Genomic DNA, 24,528 nt, shown 5'->3' on the forward strand with positions numbered 1-24,528 from the left:
GTTATTATCTTCTTTCTCTGCTCATGAACGCACTCGTATAATCGCACGTACACAAATTTCTTTGCGTTGTTGGTAAAACGTCGATCAGCTTGATGACAAGATTGCAGCATATAATTTTTGATTGTCGTACAAATGGGACCACCTTTGATTGTTTCGCCATGATAACACAACGTGATTTTTCGCTGCGAAACTTTATATAAAAAAATAGGCTAAAAAAATGTAACAAAAGTATTCGTTTCACTATAACCTATAACGCTGAACGCCTGGGTTCGAATGCTGGCGAGACTATCAGAAAAAAATTTCAGCGGTGGATTTCCCCTCCTAATGCTGGCAACATTTGTGAGGTACTATGCCATGTTAAACTTCTCTCCAAAGAGGTGTCGCACTGCGGCACGCCGTTCGGATTCGGCTATAAAAACGAGGCCCTTTACCACTGAGCTTAAACTTGAATTGGACTGCACTCGTTGATATGTGAGAAGTTTGCCCTGTTCCTTAGTGGAATGTTCATGGGCAAAATTTGCAATTTGCAATAACTTTTTTCATCTAGGGAAAATCATGACATAATTACCAAGTAGTGTACCGTAAACTGCAGCGTACAATTTTTTCTCACGAAGTGCAAAATCTGTTTGGTTGTGTGTGTATTATAACACACAAACAAAGAAAAATGGAGCGAATTAGTTATATTCACAAAATTAGAGTTGCACTAATCACTGATTTTGACAAATAGTGCACTCAATATTTTGTTGTCGGGCAGCTGCTACTACCTGTAAATGAATATACCTTGGGGAAAGTTTGGATTTCACGATGCCTGAAAAGAGCACAATCACAGTTGCTGCGCAACAAGTCGTAACTAAATGTTTGTTTGTGTTAGTGATCTTACCCACATGTACTTACTCAGGGTGGAAAACAATTTGTTATTTGCGGATGCATAAATAGAAAGAATTTTTTTAAATAAATATGCTTTTAAATAAATAAAACATTTTTTCTTTCGCAACAAGTTATTGCAATAAATCTGTACGAAGTAATAACGATTGCGAAAGTTAGTGTTGTGCTCATGGCCTTGCAATTACAACATTATTTTGATAAAAATGGAAGATGCTCGCAAAGGCTTTTGGAAAGTTGTGCTTATTTAACTTATACCAACTTTAACTTATTTAACTCACACTCATGGTACAAGAACAGAAAGGTATGGTCATGCAAACAGCTGAGTACAATTTTTTTAATTTAACAAATTTCCTAATGTCAAACATTGATGTGTGTGCTTTGATGTGTATGTGAGTTGTTACATAAAACACGAGTTACATAGAAACAAACTACTTGGGAAACGAAATACTGAGCATTTTTACATATTAAAAAAGTTTCGAGAAATTGAAAAAAGAAAATATGCGCATGTGTTCAATTTGCCACAAAATTATGACTATTTGAGTGGTCCGTTTTTCCGTGTACCAAAGGATAATGGCAAACGAAATCAATGGAGTGAAGCATGCTACTGAGCACGGAATTTATTTGTCAAGATCATTCTTTGACCAGCGACATTGCAGGCGGTAGATGCAGGGTTTTGCTTCCACATAATTTGCCATTTTTGATGTGGTGTCTCGTTTATAAAAGGAAATGCTGGTCTACGTTTTTCACTCAACATTGAATTTGGCTCTCATCGGTGGGTGAAAAAAACAATAACTTATGAATTTTTCTGGGTCAGAGAAATAGTTAAACTTTTTCTTTTCTAACTTTGGCAGACATATTGCTGCCCAGCCATGGCGAAACAATTAAAGGTGGTCACATTTGTACAGCAATCACAAATCATATGGCGCAATCCCCCATCTTGCCACCAAGGTGGTCGACGTTTTGCCAACACACACAAAGAAATTTGTGTGCGTATGTGTATGCGAGAAAGAAGACGACAACAAAGAGAATGTAAACAAAATCTGGTATCTTAATACCATCAAACCTGGCCGGCTGTTAACAGCTGTTCGCGTGAGACCACCTTTTTCAATCCGCCTTGCTGCCCAACCGGCATTTGACATTACGAGTTGTAAACAATCCACCAGGGTTGCATTGTTTTTGTTCGGAAAATGGCCATACCTTCTAAGTTCTTGTACCATGCACACACTATCTTAATTTCATTGTTATAATAGTTAATTCTAATTTTTAAATTAAATCGTTAGCCAGAATGGCGTTTTATATATAAAAAAAAAAATATCTAAAATTAATAAAATATGTATTGATGCATTTATTGGGCCACCCTATTACATGTATAAGCGGTCTGGCATTATTAAAATCAATTCCATTTTTCGCAATGGCATTCTTATGACAAGGCTCTGGCAACCCTCGGAAATATATCGAACAAAATGGCTGCATAGTTGAAAGTCGAAACAAGCATATTCGCAGAATTAATAAATAAAATAACTTAGAGAACGCAAAACTATCAACTGAAAATCTAGTTATTGTGAAAATCCAAGAAAATTCTATGCGAATGTGAATAAATATGAGTGGAACAGTGGTCGTAATTTCAATGTGATTGAAAATTAAACTTTAGCTGAGCAAGTGTGAGAAAGAAAGAATGCGAGAATACCATATATGAGCGTAAAGTTCGAAAACCTAACGAAGCTGTGACCCCCAAATAAAATATTTTCAAATTGGCAACGCTGTCGCAAAACAAAATGGCGATTTTCGACAAATGACTTGTGAATGGAAAGCGAAGACGACGTGAAAATTTTGTGTGCTGCGTTGGAGAAAAAATTTTTTCAATACCTGTGAAAATAAAATTTTAATAAAGTGAATTTTTTTTGCAAATATTTTACAATATCGTAGCAAATTAATAATTAATGTCAGCTATAAGAACAAATCATATGAGGAGCATAGAATATCATGAGCCAGGTGAGTGAAATTGGATGTAGCGGTGATCTTATGAATTTTGTATATTTTGGCGCTTAAAAATATAAATATTTTGAATATTTTTATAAAAATCAATACAGCAGAGTCTATTTTCTTCAATTCAATAGTTTTCAAGTGTTCCGATCGCTGGGCGTGGCTGCAATTTTACTGTAAAATATGGAGTCTCATTTGAGACACCTCAAGGGGAAATCGCTAATAACTCTATGATATAAGAGATGTTTTTAGAAATTTGCAAATTATTTTATGAAAACTCAATTGTTTCACTATTTTCTTTACGGATTTGGAATCTAGACGAATCTAGGATTCAGCAAATGTACATTTTTTAAAAATCCATTGGGGACCCATTTTAGCAATTTTAACTTAAAATGCAATATTTTGGTTTGTTTTTACTCAATTCTATGAGAAAATGCCGAAAAACCAGTGTCCTTTTTGTTAAAAATGCCTAAATTTCAAAAATTTCCTTTGATTACGTAATCACTTTCCGTATGGAAAATTTTTCAAATGTTGTCTTTAGTGGATTTTTAAGGAATTTTTGGAAATTTAAGAAGGTTTAGTGAGTTTTTAGGGTGATCCTTATTAAATTGTAGTTGATTTTGTCAAATTTTAATGGAACATTTATGAATTTTTCTTTTTTTAAGTGTTTTTAATGCTTTTTTCAAGAATTAACTTTAGAAACTGTTAAATTATGGCCAATTTTTAACTATATGGATCTATTTTCTTTAAATTTGCCATATTTTTTACTATATTTAAAGATAAATGTCCTTCTCCGTGCTCCTACCTGGCAAAGGTATTGTCTTCCCGCGTTAGATTGCTTTCTATTTTGAAGAAATATTCTAAATTTGTTAGAAAACTAGGCGTCCGATCGTAGCTGAAAAGGATATTTGTAAAATATTAATTGTATTTTAAATAATAATTTTCTTAAACCAATAGTTAACCTATGTTTTTATTTTTTTCGGAAATATATCAGAAAAGAAGTGACCCATACTGGAGTACCAACACATTTTTGGATAATGCAAGGATTTTTATCAAATTTTAAAAGTGATCCTTACAAGATCACACTTAATTTTGTTTAATTTTGGGCTGTTTATATTTTATATTAAGTTTTTGAAAGAAAAATCATCAAGACTATCTTTAATTTTTTAATTGTGTGGAACAAATATCTTTAAAATTGTATTTTAAAACTTTTCCTTTATTGTCCTTATAAATTTCCATAAATTTTCTCTCGGTACAAATGTATTGAAATATTAAAAATCTGTGTTCATTTGAAGATGAGATTCTTAAAACATATTTGAAGTAAAGATTATTTTATTTGAAAATTAATTTTATTCAACTTTTTGATATCCCCCCTATAAAGAGGTTTAACTATAGTTAAAAAGTTATAGTCAAATAGCAGGAGTATCAAAAAGAATACATCAATTTTATGCTGATTTTTGAAAACTCGAAAGACACTTATGCAAGATAACACTGGATAACTTTTTGATATGGATTTCTAAAGCTTGTGGTAGAGATCCTGACTTGAAAATAAATTATTGTTCAGTGTTGATTATATCCTCACAAATGTTGGGTATTTGAGCACCGCAGATCTTCTTGATTGAAAGTTTTCATTCTGCTGATCGTTACCCTGATAATAAATCACCTTTGATTGAGCTTTACTTGAAGCGGCCGGTACTTACAGATATTGATATGAAGTTCCCTGGTTGATCCTTTTTATTTTGAACTGCGTCTCTATTGCTTAATTTAGGATGTTCTTGGAAAGTACATTAAAGTAGATTGGAAAGTATATTACATGCAAAATATTTTGGATGAAAGATTTAACTCTTTTTTAAACGTCTTCCCTACTTTTCAATATGTAAATAGAAAGAACCCTTTGGCTAAGCTAAGGTTGAGGGGGATAGAACTTTGGATATTAATATGAAGTTTCTGCTTTTTTATTTTGATGAGCATCTCTAGCCCTTCATGGGATAGATGTTCGTGGACAATTTCGCTCTTCTGAATGTCCTTGAGATTCGTTATTAAATAATAAGACCATTTTGATTGATATACATTTAAGCAGGCAACGTTTTTGGATATTACCTTGAAGTGGAGGACACCTTAGAGGTTAGTATGTACGCCTATGACGCTAAACACCCGGGTTCAAATCCCGGGGTGAACATCAGATCCTTAAATTTCCTGCGGTGTTTATCCCCTTACTAATCTGTTACCTTTGTGACCTATCCTGACATTGAAAAACTTCTCAACTAAGTGGTTTCGCTATACGGCATGACTTTCTGGACGCACCCCATCTTTGTCGTAGAGTTCCTCTATTTGGTCACTTAACAGAATCAAGCAGGCGAAAGACAACACAAGAAACTGCGACAACAACAACAACTACTTTCGGACTCGGCATAAAAAGGAGGCCTTTTATCATTGAGCTTTAACCTTCGTTGATATTAGAAAAGTACCTTATGTTCCTTAATGGAATGTTCATTGGAAATTTAGTTAGTAGTAGATATGAAGTTCCTTCGCTGATCCTTTGTCTTTATTTTGTTTCATAGCTGAAAACAAAATAAATAATATGAAAATAATATTGGCTTAGTATTGCAATGAATGAAAAAATGAATAAAAAAAAATAAAATATGTTGGTTTTTAATAAAATAATATCAAAGCTTTAACATACATTAAAAATCAGTGCCATGGCAGCTGGGTGTACGTACCAGATTGACCCGAGGAAGTCCTTTATCGGCAAGGGCTACAGAAAACTACAAATGCCATTTCGCATAAACGATGTCAGAAAGCCCAAAAACTTTTTTTTGGAATGACGGAAAGCCCTAATGAATGTCACAAAATTTTGGATTTGGATGTTGTGACATTTTAAAATTCCAATATGCCCAACTTGATAAATGGCAACCCACCCAAATCGAGAAAATATCATAATACCCAAAGGCTATACACAGAATTTTTTGGGCTAGTTGACATTTTCTTAAACGTAAAGTTTGTTACAAAATTTAGAAAAAGTCGAAGATATATGAACTGATTTTAGAGAACTTTTTGCTTGCACCATTAAGGGTACTCCAAAGCACGAATCTGGTAAATAAATATTTGATCAAGCTATTGGTAGAACGCCACATTGCAAACTGACTCAGACAGTTCAGGTCAATTTGTGGCTCAAGTGAAAGGTCTGATTATCAGTTTTTGAACCATAAGGACAATTTGAATATGGCTGCGATATAGACCGATCTCCCGATGAAAGGTCTTGGATATATAAATGACACATTTATTAATTATTTTCGTAGAAATTTTAAACAGTGACTTATATTAACACCCTCAAGATCGGTGTCAAATTTGGTACTGACCGGACTATGTTTGGATACAACGCTCATTACGGGATTTCGATGAAATTTTGTCTGCATTAGGTTATGTTTGGATAAAGCTGCTATATAGACAGATCTCCCGATTTAATTTTTTTGATACATATAAAGTTCATTTTTTACTCAATTTGTGTGAAATGTACAACACTGGGAGTTGAGAGGACTTAAAACTTGCTGCTCCAAACTTTAGCAAAATCGGGAACAATGCAAAATATTCAGTTTAAAAAGTGATTGACCAAGCATAAGTCTTCTTTCTAATTCAAACGAAATCAAGCAATAAATGCGACTTTTATGGGCTTAAGACCTTAAATCGGAAGATTGGTCTATATGGGGGTTGTATGAAGATATCGACCGATCTGGACCATATTCGCATGTGCATATCGAGTGCATATGATGCTCGATATGACAAGGCAAGTTATAGGCGCCTTTAAACAACCAAAGGCCACAGTGTTCCTGCGCGATCGGTTCTTTGGACCGGAACGACTTTGCTCACCTAAAGGAGCTTGAAGAGGATCGCCACATCCACATGAAAATGTGGCTACAACAACAACATATAACCCCTTATAAACCGATCCTCATTATGATTCTTTAGGTACCAGTGGTCTTAAGCAATGTTGTTGTTGTAGCAGTTTGTTGTGTTCTATCTTTCGTTTGATTGATTCTGTTGACTGTCAAGACCCAGGAACTTTGCGACTAAGATGGGGTGCACCCACAGGAATCTGGGTGTAATTCGAGTGGTTTGTTGTTGTTGTAGCAGTTTGTTGCGTTCTATTATTCGCCTGCTTGATTCTGTTGAGTGTCAAGACGCAGGAACTCTGCAACTAAGATGGGGTGCGTCCACCGGGATCTGGGTCTGGCTGGGCAGTTAAACAGGTGACGTGTATCGTGCGGTCTCTGGTTACAATCGGGACATACATCTTGCACGTCGACATCAATCCTTGCTCTGTAGGAGTTGCGGAGGCTGCATCTGCCGAAACGTAATTGAGCCAGAACTACTCTGGTTAGTCGGGGGAGGTCAATTTCTTCAGGTGCAATGGGAGGCGGCCGTTCCCCAAGGACTACATTCACCCGGTAGCCATTTACCGCATCTGCTACCGTGTCTGCATGAATGTTGTCTAGACCTATTTGATATGCGGCTTGATCTAGAGGTTCTCTCTAGCGCTGAACCTCACGCTCTAGATCATGTAGATCTACCTTAAGGCTTCTGGGCAGTGTATATCTATCAACAACATGATGATTTGGCTGGTCTCTGCGATAACAGCCCAAAAGGTATTGCTTAGACAGCACGTAGTTATGTCTTCGCACTGGTAGGATCTTTGTCTCCTGAGACCACACTAGCGCTGCATAACTTACCACAGACCGGCTAATTGCTTTGTACGTGGTGAAGAAGGTTGCTTTGTCTGCATCACAAGTGTTGCCGGCAAGTGACTTGAGGACCTTGTTTCTACTTTTGACTTTATCGCAAATTGCTTTGGCATGTGGGGAGAATGTGTAAGAGCTGCCAAATGTCACGCCAAGTACTTTGGGACACTTAATGGTCGGAATCATTTCTCCATCGACCATTACAGTCAGCTCGATATTCACCTCACGCGTATTTGTAGTGAACAATGTGGCTGAATATTTGTTGGCAGATATCTTCAGATTTCTTGCAGTGAAATAAGAGGCAAGTTCGTTGAGGTAGACGTTCAGCCAATCGCAGATGTCAACAATGGGAGGGGGCCTGATTCCATGATTGTACAAAGGTAGAGGTTAAACAGTGCCGGAGATGTCACCTCAACTTGGGGAACTCCCTGTTTTACTCTACGGTGCTTCGACTTCTTATCGCTAGATTCCACAAATGATTGGCGATCACACAGACAATTCGCGACGCAGCGTTTCAGGACTGGCTGGAGGGACGTGTTGGCGATGTCCTCAAATAGTTTGGCATGTCTTTCGAATGCTTTCGATAGGTCCCGTGCCACGAGGACGTCCTATCACATGGCCTGGGCTGATTGAAGCCACGGCAAATGCAATGCAGTCTTCGAAATCCATGTTGATGCTCGGCAAATGGAAACTCTCCTACGAGGGTCGGGAGGAGTAATGCCTCATGCGACTTTGCTACTGGTGAGAGAAGGGAGATCGGTCTGTACGACTCCCCCAAACTCGGAACCTTTCCAGGTTTCAGTAGCGGGATCACTCTGCCCATTTTTCAAAGACCGGTTGAGGACAGTAGTCAGGTACTCAACTCCAGGATCAGTCAGGGCTACTTCGCCAAAAGTGATTGAAGTCCTGTCATCCCGTCTACCGGAGTTCGAGAGTGTCTTAACAGTTGACCACAGCTTGCCTAAGTTACATTGCTCCAAGTGTTCCAGCCGCAAATTCCGCCTATGTTCGTTGACTACCCTGTTTATTTCCAGATTCAGCTCGCTGATTCTGGGGTTGTGGGGCCATACATCGATTCCCATCACGCTCGTCTGCGAGTACCACTGCCTGCGCCGGGAAATTGGGTCGCACTTGGGGTATTCGACCGGCTGGTATAAAGCGAGAGGCTGCTGCGTTAATGATGTCTCGGAATTTCCTCTCGGCAACTAGCACAACCGAGGGGGATGGCAGTTCACTGAAACGGCGATTGGTATACTCTCTGAAGCCAGTCCTAACGGCTTTCTTCTGATTGATAAACGTCTGGCGCTCAGAGGTTATGAAGTCGGGTCGGTCGATGGTGAGAATTATGAGGAGGTGGTCTGACACCAAAGATATGACGGCTTGCCGGTATACGTCACTCAGGAGATCAGGGAATTAATGGAAATGTCTGGCGAGCTTCTGCACCTCCTTGTAATCCTAGTGGGGGCATCTTGATTCACCGTGCAAAACGTGGAGCCTTCAATTTGCTCTGCAAAAGCCATGCCACGCTGGTTGTTACCTAAGGGAGAATGCCATGAAATGTGAGAATTATGAGGAGGTGGTCTGACACCAAAGATATGACGGCTTGCCGGTATACGTCACTCAGGAGATCAGGGAATTAATGGAAATGTCTGGCGAGCTTCTGCACCTCCTTGTAATCCTAGTGGGGGCATCTTGATTCACCGTGCAAAACGTGGAGCCTTCAATTTGCTCTGCAAAAGCCATGCCACGCTGGTTGTTACCTAAGGGAGAATGCCATGAAATGTGATGTGCATTAAAGTGCCCCAGAACCAGACGATTATGGCCAGATAGTAACGCACTTATGTCGCGGTTGTAAGCTTGGCCATAAATTGGGACACAGCTACCAACCGGCGGTATGTACACGTTGTATAGCTCTATCTCGGCAGTACTGGACCTGACTGCTATCCCCATGCATTCCATGTAGGGATCACTAGCGCCAGGCGCCGGCTAGATGGGGTCTATATTGCACGGAATGATGTATCACAAAGGCCAATCCCCCACCTTCAATCCTTGAGCGATCCTTACGTATCACATTGTATCCGTGACAACTGGGCAAGCTGCAGGTGTTGGACAGCTTTGTCCCCTGAAACGCTGCGACCCATATGTTCTTCCGACTCATAAAATCCACATTCTCATCGATTTTGCCCGTTGCAGTTTAGTTTCAAAAATGAATGACGACTAGGACGCAGAAGGCAACGATGCTTGTGACCCACTGTTGCAACATATTCAGTATGACAATACTCCCGTAGTGAAGACAGGCCAGAGCAAGATCGGAAATGAACGCACTCCATGCACCGGTTACACCTCACCGACACCGACCGATGATGGCAAACCGAACAGAACCAGGTTCCGGGGTTCTTTCCAATACCGGCACGGACCAGAAGCGTGCGGAGAAGGGACTCCGGGATGTGCCTCTGTGAAGAAAGAAAGAAAGACGACCACGTACACTAAGGTGGTAGCCCTTGCCGATGAAGGGCTAATCCGGTGCGTACAACTGGCTGCCATGGAATTGACCCAAACTCGTCAGTTGGAGTTGTCAAAAAGGCATGTTTTCTAGGTTGAAAATATGCACTTAAGAGTTTTTTCATTTGTAGCGCAACAAGATGTATTTCTACCTTTATCGCCAGTTTCAAATTCTTTAACGACTTGTTATTGTTGTTGTTGTAGCAATGTGTTGTACACTGAGGTGGCAGCCCTTGCCGATGGAGAACTCCATCGGGTAAATCCGGTACGTACAACCGGCTTTCATGGCATTGCACGACTTGTTCGTCTTGTATTTTGCAAAAACCTTTGCACATAGTGTGCCCCAGAGATCTTCAATGTGTTTCACTTCCCGAAACATCATAAGGGATCATTGGCCAGGGCTTTGGTTGCACCACTCTCTTCGAGGGTACTGAGAATCCTCCCAATATTATTTATGATAAATCGGATCCATCAATATTTAAGTTTATTTCGTCACAAATTATACAAATCCAGTTCCACTATTTATTTAGTAGCTGTTAATCAGCCATTCCCAAAAAAATATAAATCTATTTCCATTTCTATTAAAATGTAGGTTGAGTTTCATCAACTGATATATATTTCACTGTAATCACTTTTTAGCCCCCAAAAATTAATTTTTTTCTAATGCATTTTTTTTTGCATATATAATTATTTGACTGGGGTATTTTGTATTCGAAAAATTGAATATTGTTATGTTTTGTTTTTTTTTTACACAAAATTTTACTCGCATAACTGCTCTGTTCGTATCACTTTATTCAACATATAAAATTTGATAGCCCAGTAAAATAAATTGATAAAATCGCTATCTGCATTTGTAGGGTTGCATTTAACCATATACTGCACCTAAGATAAGGGCATCGAAGGTGCCCCTAGTTTCGAGCCGCAAAAATCGTTTAATTTGCCATTAAGTTTATGATTGTTGATGTTTGCAAAAAAATGTTTGAAATTACGTTTCTTCCGAAACGTAATTATTTGCACAAAGTACGCTTCACGCATATTCTGTCTTTGTAGTCATTTTAACTATAAAAACAAACCAAAATGACCCAGCAAACAAAAATTCTGTATCAGACAATTCTGAATAATGTCTGAATTCTTCCGGCATGCTCTTACCGAGCTCATTTCATATTGTGTTCAAATTTTCCCACTAAAATTTTCTGGACTGCACATTTGACGGATTTTACGTTCTGTGCGATTTCTTTTTTTCAATAAGCATTTCCTCTCTATTTGTTATCGTTATTAAATTTTTTTTTCATTTTAATTTCTTGTTTTAGGAACACAATGAATCCTTAAATAGCATAGGATCGGAAGAAAACGACGATACCCGCGAAGATGAACACAACAATGGCTCAGGAAGTGGCAGCGGTAGTTCGTCAGAATCCGACTCCGATTCAGACAGTTCATCGTCATCATCTAATTCAAGTGGTGGAGGACGTTCATCACCTGAACCACCCGATCGAGATGAAGAGGATGATAATGCCCGCGATGGACATAACAGTCAACAACAACAACAACACGATTCTAATTATCGTCTTGAACAAGAAGAGAAACAAAAACAATTTGCAGAAGCTGGACTTCCACCCTCGGCCATTGAAGCTCAAGATGACACAAAAACAAATACAAATGGCTATTCAGACGATAACGACAGCGGCAGTGAGAGCGGCAGCAATTCTGATTCTAATTCATCGAACGATGATGATGACGATGATGAGAAAGCATCTCAACAGAATGACGTTAGAGGAAGAGACGACCAGGGCAATCATGATGCAGAACATAAACAACAAAACACTACCCATAATACAACAGGAACATCGTTTACCTCGGCCACAACCGATAACAATACCTCACACACGACAAACGATGAAGATGATTCCAATGATTCAAATGATTCCGAAGATTCCAATAGCGATAATGAGGAGACGCAAACAAGCCAGCCCATGGTTACAGATGAGACGACGACGCCGCCAACGACAGCGTCTGAAGCAATAAAGCAACAACACAACAGCGATGAAAACGAAGATGAAGCTTCTGATTCTGCTGAATCTGCAAAATCATCAAATTCTTCTGCGCATTCCGCTACAGAGTCCAATAGCAGCAGCAGCAGCAGCAGTGTATGCCCTTTCAGCATCTATATTAAATGTTTGTTTAATCTTTTTTTTTCCTTCGTAGGAGGACACCGAAGAAGACTATCAACCCAAACGTTCTGCCCGCCAAGCTCGAAAGCCACAACCTGCCGCTGAAAAATCCAAAAAGCCTTTGAAAAAGAAGAAGAGAAGTCAAAAGTACTTTTTTTGTTCAAAATTGTTTGTCTAAACTTAGCTGATAAGAGTTGTTTTTGCAAATATTTTAGCTGGAATTCTGACGAGAGTGATGAAAGCGATGAGGAAAGTGAAGACTCAGCGCCCCCACCGAGACGTAAGCCTCCAGCAAAACAAAACAAAGCGCAGAAAAGAAATAAAAAATCTTCTGCAAGTACAGACGAAAGTGGGGAGGACAGCAAAAGGTAAATTTATCAGAAAATAATAATAGGAAAAAATTCAATGATGATATAGATATCCCAAAACTTCACTAAACCTGTGTGTGTGTGTGTTTTTTTTCCTCCCAAATTACAATAATAATTTGTTTAGGTTTGGTACTCGTCGAGCTGCTGCCACTGTTAGCTATAAGGAAGACACAGATAAGACCGATTCGGACGATCTGGTAGAAATCGAATACGATGAAAGTCAAGCAGAAGCGGCGGCTTTGGCAGCCGAAGAAGATGAAAAATGTGAGACCATAGAAAGAATTTTATATAAGCGACAGGGTAAAAAAGGTTGCACTGGCAATCAAACCACCATATATGCCATCGAAGAGAGTGGCTGTGATCCCAATGATGGCGTTGACGAAAACGATTTGGAAAACACTGAAGTACAATATCTTATCAAATGGAAGGGCTGGTCTTATATCCACAACACATGGGAATCGGATGCCACGTTGAAAGAACAAAAAGTCAAGGGCATGAAAAAGTTGGATAATTTCATCAAGAAAGAGCTGGAGCAGGTATATTGGATGCGTCATGCCGGTCCCGAAGATATCGACTACTACGAATGCCAAAAGGAACTGCAAAACGATTTGATCAAATCCTACAACAATGTCGATCGTATTATAGCTCGTAATGTGAAACCAGAAGGTCCAGTGGAATATCTTTGTAAATGGCAATCGCTGCCCTACGCAGAGGCTACATGGGAAGATGGGGCATTAGTTATGCGCAAATGGAAGCGTTGTGTCGAACAATTTGAGGAACGTGAAAACTCTAAATGTACACCATCACGTCACTGTAAAGTGTTAAAGAATCGCCCCAAATTCTACAAGATCAAAAATCAGCCAGAATTTCTCAGCGAAGGCTTGGTGCTTCGTGACTATCAAATGGATGGTCTTAACTGGATGCTGCATTCGTGGTGTAAAGAAAATTCCGTGATATTGGCCGATGAGATGGGTTTGGGCAAAACCATTCAAACCATATGTTTTTTGTATTCCTTATTTAAAGTGCATCATCTGTATGGCCCATTTTTGTGTGTGGTTCCACTATCAACAATGACTGCGTGGCAGCGTGAATTCGATCTCTGGGGGCCAGACATGAATGTCGTCACATATTTGGGTGATGTCAAGTCACGTGAAATGATACGTCAGTACGAGTGGACGTTTGATGGTTCGAAAAGACTGAAATTTAATTGCATTCTCACAACATATGAGATTGTTTTGAAGGTAAGTGAAGATATAGGTAGAGAGAGTGGTTATTTTTTCCGATTGATTTTAAGTAGACAAAAAAATCGAAGTCCAAAAGGTAAAGCTTTCAAAATATTTGTAAGTCGAAGTCAGATTCGAAGTATTTACTCGAAGTTAGAGTTCGGTGGTTTGTAGTTGAGTAAGCTTGCTCCGACATTTAACGGGACTTTGGCTAAATACTACGACTGAAGGTTGGATAAGACTCCTCAGGTCTACTCTGGATATCGCTCTCCACAAATATACAAATCATTAGCAATGCTTTTAAGGTTGGAAAAATGTTCTCAATGAATATTTGGAGAAATATCGCATGTAGCATAAGTTCAGATTTAATCTTGGGCTTGCTGTTCAACAAATAAACGAAAAAATCCAACAAAAATAATGGTGGACCGTGCAAACAAGACGATAATGAAATTTCGTCGTGTGCTGTTCCATGTGTTGAGGATGAACCCAATTTGAGTTTCAAGGGTAAGCAGCACCCCCAGGAGGGTTCGTATAGTCCTAGCGGATTTCTGTGCGGAAAGTAAATCCCAGGTCTATGTGGAGGCAAAGAAGTGGCGCAGACAAACTGGCAGAATCTGAAAAATAGAAATCGGGCTGTGCGGTGATTTTAAAATATATTTTTAAATGTAGCGCGGCTTTTTTAAAGAACTTTTGGATTTTATTTTTTTAACGCATTGCAGTCGAAAAATATTTAAAAAATTCTCGCAATTTTTTTATTTCAATTTTGTAAAAAATGTAATAAATAAAAAAAAATTCGCATGTAAAAAATGTTTCCAAAAATTGCGTGATTTTTTGAAAAAATTTTCCATTTTTTCAAAAATTTAAATTTATTAGAAAATATTTTTCAGTTTTTAGAAAGAAGCAAACGCATTGCATGTGGAAAATATAAACTGTCACTTTTTTTTTGCTATTTTAAAAAAAAAACTTGAAACTAATTTGTGGCTTAAAAAAAACAACAAAAAATCACGCGATTTTTTGAAAATACTTGAATTTTTTTAGAAAGAAATAAAAAGCGCCGCTGACGAAATAACACTTTAGTAAATTTCAAACAATCCATTTTTTGAAGTATATTGAACATTAGCGATATCTTATTGATATTGGTTTGCCCAAAAAGTAATTGCGGATTTTTTAAAAGAAAGTAAATGCATTTTTAATAAAACTTAGAATGAACTTTAATCAAATATACTTTTTTTACACTTTTTTCTAAAGCAAGCTAAAAGTAACAGCTGATAACTGACAGAAGGAAAGAATGTAATTACAGAGTCACAAGCTGTGAAAAAATTTGTCAACGCCGACTATATGAAAAATCCGCAATTACTTTTTGGGCAACCCAATAGAAAAAAGCTTCTGTTTGAATAATTTATCAAAACTAGAACGAAAGCGGTCCGTTTACTTGATTATTGTTATGATCTTGGGGTGGTGACGAAAGTGGTTGTTGTGGCACCAGACCAGACCGAAATTTGATACAGCACTTAAACGAAAGTAGACAAAAGTATGAAAATGATATTTAATAAATGGGATATGAGTACTTGAAAAGTTTTGAACTCCCATCGTTTCTTCTTTTATAATATTTCGTATTAATGCTTCGGAAAAGGTTTTTTTTTTGTAAAAGTGAATGAACTTTGATATTTTTTTCGAAAGAATGTGTTTTGGATAAAAAGAGATTTTTACTAAAATTTTTAAGCAGTAATTTTAGATTTGTTATAAATTTTCACTCTCTTCATAATTTTTGTTTTTATTACGTTTATTAGGACAAACTGTTCCTGGGTACCTTGCAATGGGCAGCATTGCTTGTCGACGAGGCTCATCGTTTGAAAAATGATGATTCTCTTCTATATAAATCGCTCAAAGAGTTTGAAACCAATCACAGATTACTTATAACGGGAACGCCCCTTCAAAACTCGCTCAAAGAACTTTGGGCGCTTTTGCATTTTATTATGCCCGAAAAATTTGTCACATGGGAAGATTTTGAATTGGAACATGGCAATGCGGCTGATAAAGGCTACACAAAGTTGCATCAACAGCTTGAGCCCTACATATTGAGGCGTGTGAAAAAAGATGTTGAAAAATCGCTACCGGCCAAAGTTGAGCAGATATTGCGCGTGGAAATGACATCACTACAAAAACAATACTACAAATGGATATTAACAAAAAATTTCGATGCCTTGCGAAAGGGTAAGAAGGGATCGACGTCCACATTTTTAAATATTGTCATAGAGCTGAAAAAGTGCTGCAATCATGCCGCCCTCATACGCCCTTCGGAATTCGAATTGATGGGCATGCCCCAAGATGAAGCTCTGCAAACGCTTTTAAAGGGTTCGGGAAAACTAGTGCTTTTAGATAAGTTATTGTGCCGCCTCAAGGAAACCGGTCATAGGGTGTTGATATTCTCGCAAATGGTTCGCATGTTGGATATATTGGCAGATTATTTACAAAAACGGCATTTTTCATTTCAACGTTTGGATGGCAGCATCAAGGGAGAAATAAGACGGCAGGCTTTGGATCATTTCAATGCCGAAGGCTCACAGGACTTTTGTTTTTTACTCTCAACCAGAGCCGGAGGTTTGGGCATTAACCTGGCGACGGCAGATACGGTTATCATTTTTGATTCGGATTGGAATCCCCAAAATGATTTGCAAGCGCAAGCAAGAGCCCATCGTATTGGTCAAAAGAATCAGGTGAACATTTATCGTCTCGTTACCGCCCGCTCGGTGGAGGAACAAATTGTGGAGAGGGCCAAACAGAAAATGGTTTTGGACCACTTGGTCATTCAACGTATGGACACCACCGGTCGCACCGTCTTGGATAGAGGCAGCTCAGGGCCTTCCAATCATACTCCGTTCAACAAAGATGATCTCTCGGCCATTTTGAAATTCGGAGCCGAAGAATTGTTCAAAGACGAACAGGAAAACGATGAAGAATTAGTATGTGATATAGATGAGATATTAAGGAGAGCTGAAACTCGCAATGAGGATCCCGAGATGCCGGGAGATGATTTACTATCGGCATTTAAAGTGGCAAGTATTGCTGCCTTCGAAGAGGAACCAGATGCTGCCACCAAGGAGAACGAGGCCAATAGCCAAGCGGCCGATGAAGATGACACTAAGGATTGGGATGATATTATTCCGGAAAATTTTCGTAAGATCGTTGAAAACGAAGAAAAATCTAAGGAAATGGAAGACTTATATCTACCGCCCAGAAGGAAAACCACCGCAAATCAAGGCGATAAAAAGAGTAAAAAAGGACAAGCCGATGACAGCAACGATTCGGACTACGATGGAGGCTCCGATGGCAGCAACGATGCTGATGGCAAATCGAAGAGACGCGGCAGACCAGCTATGAAGGAGAAGATTGTAGGCTTCAATGATGCCGAGTTAAGACGTTTCATTAGGTCATACAAGAAATTTCCTGCACCTCTTGAACGTTTAGAAGCTATAGCATGCGATGCAGAGCTTCAAGAGAAGCCTTTGGCGGAGTTAAAGCGTATTGGACAGATGTTGCATGATCGTTGTGTTCAATTTTTAGAGGAACACAAGGATGATGTCCCTCCTGCCGCTCCTGCAAAGAAACCTCCAAATGATCCTAATGCTGCTCCCGAGGATGCCGCTGCAGCAAAGCAAAAGCGTAGTCGTGCCACCTACTCAGTGAAATTAGGCGGAGTTTCCTTCAATGCCAAAACCCTACTTTCGTGCGAAGAGGAATTGAAGCCGCTAAACAGTGTTATACCTGCCACAATTAATGAAAGACTTGCCTGGTCTTTAGACGTAAAGACAAGACCTGCCAATTTCGATGTTGAATGGGGTGTGATTGAAGACTCAAAGTTGCTATGTGGAATTTATCAGTATGGAATTGGCTCGTGGGAACAAATGAAAATGGATCCTAGTCTAAATCTTACCGAAAAAATCCTACACAACGATGATCGCAAGCCACAGGCGAAGCATTTGCAATCAAGAGCCGAGTATCTTTTAAAAATTATAAAGAAGAATCTTGAAACCAAGAAGAAGGGTGCAGAGACTAAGAAGAGGAAACCCAGAAAGCAAAAAGAACCCAAAACAGCTGCTGCTGTAGGATCCGCAGCGGCGCATAGTGCCACACCCGAGCGAAAATCACGCAATGTATCGGAGGGTGATGAACTTTCTCAAACAGGTGCCGATAGCACACCGGCACCCACAGAAAAGAAGACGCGTAAGGAACGTAAAGAAAGTTCAACCAAGGCGACGGTGGATCCCGTAGACGAGGCAGCTTCAAATGATGTGGACGCATCAAACACTTCCGCAACCACTGCAACCGCCAAGAAGAAAAACAAAACATCGTCCAAAGAGAAAGATGGAACTCCCAAGTCGTCAGCGAAATCAAAAAAATCTGCCACCTCTGATTCTACAAACAAACCAATGCATTTTACGGCGAATAACGAGCCGAGAGCTTTGGAAGTTCTGGGCGACTTAGATCCCAACATTTTCAATGAGTGCAAAGAAAAGATGCGACCAGTAAAGAAGGCTCTCAAAGCTTTAGATCGTCCGGATACCAGCCTCTCAAGCCAGGAGCAAATAAAGAACACCCGCGAGAGTCTAATGGCTATAGGCAAGCAAATAGATGTTTGTCTGGAAGCATACAGCAAGGATTCCGAAAAGAAGGAATGGCGGTCGAATTTGTGGTACTTTGTTTCAAAGTTTACAGGTAATTAATAAATCGGCCTTAAATCCGTGGAATACTTTCTTCAACATTTTCTTTTTTTTTTTTTTGTTTTGTTTTGGCAGAATTCGATGCCAAAAAGCTTTTTAAAATGTACAAGCAAATGCTGAAAACGTCCGAAGGAGAGGCTAAACAAAAATCACCTCCCGTTGCTAAAGCAAAATCAAATTCCGCATCTCCACAGAAACGGCCAAAAGATGACTCATTAAACCAAAATGGCAGTGATGAGAAAAATAAGTCTGCAGCTAAAAAGAAGAAAAAAGACAAGGAGAAGGAGAAGGAAAAAGATGTCGAAAAAGTGAAGGATAAGACTCGAGATACTCCAAAATCGGATAGGTTTACTAAAATCGGTAATGCCAATAAGCCTCCAGCAGCGGGTGGTGCTGCCATGCATATGAACAAAAATAAAAGGCCACAGCAAGCTGGAGGTGTTAACAATTCGCCTATGAAACGTAAGCGTGAAGACAATGAAAGCGGTGCAGTTGGTGGCATTCCCAATGCTGCGGGTGGAAGTGATTTGAAGTCGATGTCATTCAAACGTCTCAACATGGATGAACAGGGAAGGTGAGTCTTTTTTTTAAGAGTTTAAATTTAACAAGCAAATTTATGAAACAATTTCCTGTTATTCTATAGAAACCGGGACGATCGTAAAAATCGCCATCGAGATGATTATTATGGCAGTGGCAACAGTCACGATGGCTTAAACACAAGTCGGGGTAGCATAGGAAGTGGCAATGGCGATCGTCACAGTTCCATGAATTCACCCTCTACCCCCAATAATAGAATGCATCCCAGTAATTCACGTTTACTGCCAGGCAACAATCCATCACCGTATGGCGATAGCAATAGCGGCGGCGGAGGTGGTGGTGATCGATGGGGTCACAACCGGGACAGGTAAGATGGTATTATTGATGCTGTTGTTGTAGACGAATTTGCTAGAGCTGGCAAAATATCGATATTTTTTTTGTATGAATATCGAAATGGTATATTTTCTATCGATTTTAATTCTAATTTGACATAAAATTTATAACGATTATAGTTATGATTTAATTTTTATCTCTGTGAACATTTTATTGATTTCTTTTGCTTCAGGCATTTTTAGTTTTTTTATGGCTCAAATTCATTACGAATTAGGTTTTCGGTAATTCAAGGCATTTATTAAATATTTTCCGAGCTGTGTGAAATTGTTTCCATTAAGTATCATATAGAACTCATCTAGAGTCAGTGAGTTTTTCCAAAACATTCTTTTGTTTTATAAGCATATATAGGGCATATGCCTATAAAGTGATAAGTTGTTGTTGTAGTAGTAGCAGTGTGTGGTACACTGAGGCGGCAGCCCTTGCCGATGAAGGAATTCATCGGGTCAATCCGGTACATACAACCGGTTGCCATGGGATAGGGTGATAAGTTGTCTCAGGTACTTGTAAATTGCAAATGGAGCAGTTTCCGTCTGTGTTATCTTTGAAAGCTCGTGTATTTAGGTTAAGGAGACCGCCTCTGGCTCGAAAAACCAGACTTATTAGTCTCTGGGAATCCATATCAAGGAAATATAGAGGAATATTATACTGAAGGTGTGGGTAGGGGTCATGGAATTGAGACGCTAGTGCTCCATTTTCGTCAAGGATTCTCTCCCGTCTAACAAGATCGCATAGTATAGTATCGTGTATTCTACTTAATTCCCTTAACCCTAAGGTCGAAATTGATACTACTACTTAGTTCGGTGAATAATTCAATCCAATTTCTAGTCCAAGAAACACCTGTTCCAATAGTCTCCTCTGCAAGCTCGCGAGGCAATCTGTTATTCGGTAAGGAAAGAATCTTATTAATATAGCCGAAGTGCAGTCTTGGCGTCTCCGAATACATACTGGGAAGCCCAGTTTCAATATGTAACATATAGTTGGGTGTTAGGGTTGCTGGGTAGGTAAAGTAGTTTCTTGATAAAAAAAAAACCTGAAAAGCTTCTCCACCTGGTCATACCGTTCATGCCCCCATACTTGAGCCCCGTAAAATAGGATTGCCTTGCGGCTGCGTTAAATATTTGCATCTTATTAGAAATCTGGATTCTTCCGTTGTGAATGTAGTGGAACCACGTGGAGTTTATTGCAATTTTCGCTGACTGAAGCTTGTCCGAGATATGTTTCTTGAAAGACAGGTTATAAGCGAGACTTACACCTAGATATTTATACTAATTGACAACTTCTATGGGACCAGTACCATAATATTATGCCAATTCTACCCTTTCTGAAGATGGCAATTTTAGATTTCGTTAAGTTTAGACTTAGTCCCCAAAGAGAGCAATATTCCCATAGCGCATCAGTCATCGACTGTAATTCCACAGGGGAGTCCGATAAAAGGACTTTATCATCCGCATACATCAACAGCCTAATTTCGACATCCCCAATTCGAACACCCGTGGGTAAAACATCTTGTAGATCATTTAAATACAGTGCGAAGAAAACTGGGCTCAGTAACACCCTTGCCTAACCCCCTGAGTGACCTCAAAAGGCTCAGATAATGATGAGCCGTCCCATATCTGACTCGTAGCGTCGCTATATATAAGTCGCAATATATTTATGACCTTCGTAGGAAGTTCCATTCTGGATAGTTTATAAAACAATGAGTTTCGCGGTATCATGCCAAAAGCGGCAGAGAAGTTAACAAAGGAAGCGTATTATCCAGTTCCAATGGATAATACTGGTAAGATTGGATATGTTGTCGTTCGTCGAATAACTACTTCTAAGCCCTGCCTGATATTCATTTAAAATCTGATTCTACTCTATCCACCAATTAATACGGTTCAACACTACACCAGTAAATATCTTATCAAGCGTATCCAGTAAAGAAACTCAGATGATCGGAAATTAACGTTAGTATCGATATAAACGATATTTATTATTAAACAAGTAAAAGCGTGCTAAGTTCGGCCGGGCCGAATCTTATATACCCTCCACCGTGGATCGCATGTGTTGAGTTCTTTTTCCGGCATCTCTTCTCAGGCAAAAAAATGATAAAAGAAAAGATTTCATTTCATTTTTCATTTCAGATTTCCTCTGCTATTAGAGCGATATCAAGATATGGTCCGGTTTGAACAACAATTAAATTATATATATGCGCCCTTTGGGGACCAAGAAGTAAAATAGAGAGATCGATTTATATGGGAGCTGTATCGGGCTATAGACCGATTCAGACCATAATAAACACGTATGTTGATGGTCATGAGAGAATACGTCGTACAAAATTTCAGCCAAATCGGATAATAATTGCGACCTCTAGAGGCTCAAGAAGTCTAGATCCCAGATCGGTTTATATGACAGCTTTATCAGGTTATGAACCGATTTGAACCTTATTTGACACAGTTGTTGAAAGTAAGAATAAAATACGTCATGCAAAATTTCAGCCAAATCGGAAAGGAATTGTGACCTCTCGAAGCTCAAGAAGTCAAGTCCCTATATCTGTTTATATGACAGCTATATCAGGCTATGAACCGATTTGAACCATACTTGGCACAGTTGTTGGATATCATAACAAAATATTTCGTGCCAAAAAAAATACTACGTGTCAAATCGGATAAGAATTGCGCCCTCTAGAAGCTCACGAAGTCAAGACCTAAGATCGGTTTATATGACAGCTATATCAGGTTATGGACCGATTTGAACCATACTTAGCACAGTTGTTGGATATCATAACAAAACACGTCGTGCAAAATTTCATTCCAATCGGATAAGAATTGCGCACTCTAGATGCTCAAGAAGTCAAGACCCAAGATCGGTTTATATGGCAGCTATATCTGGTCAAAAACCGATTTGGACCATACTTAGCATAATTGTTGGATATCATAACAAAATACTATGTGCCAAAATTCATTCAAATTGGATAAGAATTGCGCCCTCTAGAGGCTCAAGAAGTCAAGACCCAAGATCGGTTTATATGACAGCTATATCAGGTTATGGACCGATTTGAACCATACTTGACACAGTTGTTGGATATCGTAACAAAACACGTCGTGCAAAATTTCATTCCAATCGGATAAGAATTGCGCACTCTAGAGGCTAAAGAAGTCAAGACCCAAGATCGGTTTATATGGCAGCTATATGAGGTTATGAACCGATTTGAACCATACATAGCACAGTTGTTGGATATCATAACAAAATACGTCGTGCAAAATTTCATCCCAATCGGATAAGACTTGCGCACTCTAGGGGCTCAAGAAGTCAAGACCCAAGATCGGTTTATATGGCAGCTATATCAAAACATGGACCGATATGGCCCATTTACAATACCAAACGACCTACACTAATAAGAAGTATTTGTGCAAAATTTCAAGCGGCTAGCTTTACTCCTTCGTAAGTTAGCGTGCTTTCGACAGACAGACGGACGGACGGACAGACGGACGGACGGACATGGCTAGATCGACATAAAATTTCACGACGATCAAGAATATATATACTTTATGGGGTCTCAGACGAATATTTCGAGTAGTTACAATCAGAATGACGAAATTAGTATACCCCCCATCTTATGGTGGAGGGTATAAAAATACCGAGTGCTTCGATTATCGATAGTTTGCCAGCTCTTACATTTGAACGTGGAGGTAACGAGCCCCGTCAGGCTACTATAGGAGAGCTATCCCGTTCCGGTCCATAAGACCATTCGCCGAGGAAACAAGAAGCGCCATTTACTCGCCCACCTTGACGAATCTCGAGCATCATAGGCAATTAGTATTTAAGCAAGAGCTGGTGCCGCCTGGCCTCTCACTGAGGTTCTCCACTCGATACAGCTTATTGTCCGCATCTGCAATTGCAGCTACTCCATAAGGAGCATTCCACTTTCCGCAATCTCGTGATAAAGATGAACACCAAACAGATCGGAGCTCAAAGTTCCAGCCTGTGTGGTGCTCACAGCTATCCCGTACCGGGTGGTATTATTATTCATATTGTGTAGACGAAATGAGCAACAGTTACTCAATACATAATAAGAAGGAATGATGTGTATAAACAACTTTTTTTTGAATGTTTCTTATTATTGTTTTTTTTTAGGTATGGCGGTGGCAACAACGATTACAACAAACGGGAACGTTATGATGGCTATAACAATCGTCCTGGTGGCTATCATCGGGATCATAAAGATCGCGATAGAGACAGACGATTTGACAAAAGACGGTAAGTCTTTATAAAATAATGAACATGTTTTTTAAAAAAATATACCATTGTAAATTTAGTTGTGGAGTTGAAATTAATTCGTTATCTGGTTTAAGAGACATAAAAATTAATTTTTAGCTTAGCAACATTTTGCTGCATGCAATGAAGAATAAAAACCTAATTTTATATATTTTTTCATGATTTTCTTATAGATATCCTCCCTCGCATCCGCCACAACACGGTTATGGAAATCACTATATGGGCCCCAATTATTATATGCCACCAAATGGAGGTGTACCGCCTGGTATGGGAGGAGGGCCACATGGTGGTTATAGTGGAGCTGGGCGGGGTGGTGATCCTCGTTATAATCACCCAGCTGAGTGGCCGCGTGAGTATCCTCCCGATTCCTACAGACGAGGCGCGGGTGGAGGACCATCGGGAGCTGTCGGCGGCGGTGGTGGTCAATCCGGACCGCCCATCCCTTCGTCGAACAGTGGTGATCGTCGACCACCACTACCACCAACTTCTCAAACATAATACTTACCAAAACATCAACAAGACTAGACTTTTACAAAGAAAAAAAAAACAAAAACTAACAGAAATAGGAAAAAATCATCATTAGCTATGATAGATACTGCTATCCTACCTTAGACGATCTTCTATCGTTTTCAGAAATTTCGAAAACATTTCTCATACTCATATACTCATTAAACGTTGCGGTCATTTATTGCCAAGATTTTTGTTTCTTATGGCAATCATTACACATCATATACATATTTATTGTATTTAAT

At 39.2% G+C, this 24,528-nt stretch overlaps 1 protein-coding gene and 1 long non-coding RNA gene across 3 annotated transcripts; one reads left to right on the top strand and one right to left on the bottom strand.

Moving 5' to 3' along the window:
* Window positions 1-2,327: 2,327 nt before the first annotated feature.
* Window positions 2,328-24,329, top strand: LOC106086320 (chromodomain-helicase-DNA-binding protein 1). Its single transcript, XM_013250950.2, has 10 exons — window positions 2,328-2,877; window positions 11,417-12,253; window positions 12,312-12,424; window positions 12,493-12,645; window positions 12,770-13,886; window positions 15,659-18,584; window positions 18,665-19,163; window positions 19,233-19,493; window positions 23,636-23,758; window positions 23,950-24,329. The coding sequence occupies exons 1-10, from the start codon at window positions 2,869-2,871 to the stop codon at window positions 24,272-24,274; spliced, it is 6,363 nt and encodes a 2,120-aa protein (XP_013106404.2). The 5' UTR covers window positions 2,328-2,868; the 3' UTR covers window positions 24,275-24,329.
* Window positions 4,292-5,761, bottom strand: LOC106086321 (uncharacterized). Of its 2 annotated transcripts, XR_009397520.1 has the most exons (4): window positions 5,589-5,761; window positions 5,337-5,429; window positions 4,569-4,642; window positions 4,292-4,516 (listed from the first exon to the last, which is right to left on the bottom strand). It is a non-coding gene; the product is annotated as an uncharacterized LOC106086321 (long non-coding RNA). The 2 variants fall into 2 exon arrangements; XR_001221119.2 differs by having other exon boundaries at window positions 4,292-4,642.
* Window positions 24,330-24,528: the final 199 nt, after the last annotated feature.

Source organism: Stomoxys calcitrans, chromosome 3 (assembly GCF_963082655.1).
Source record: "Stomoxys calcitrans chromosome 3, idStoCalc2.1, whole genome shotgun sequence".
Classification (NCBI taxonomy): domain Eukaryota; kingdom Metazoa; phylum Arthropoda; class Insecta; order Diptera; family Muscidae; genus Stomoxys; species Stomoxys calcitrans.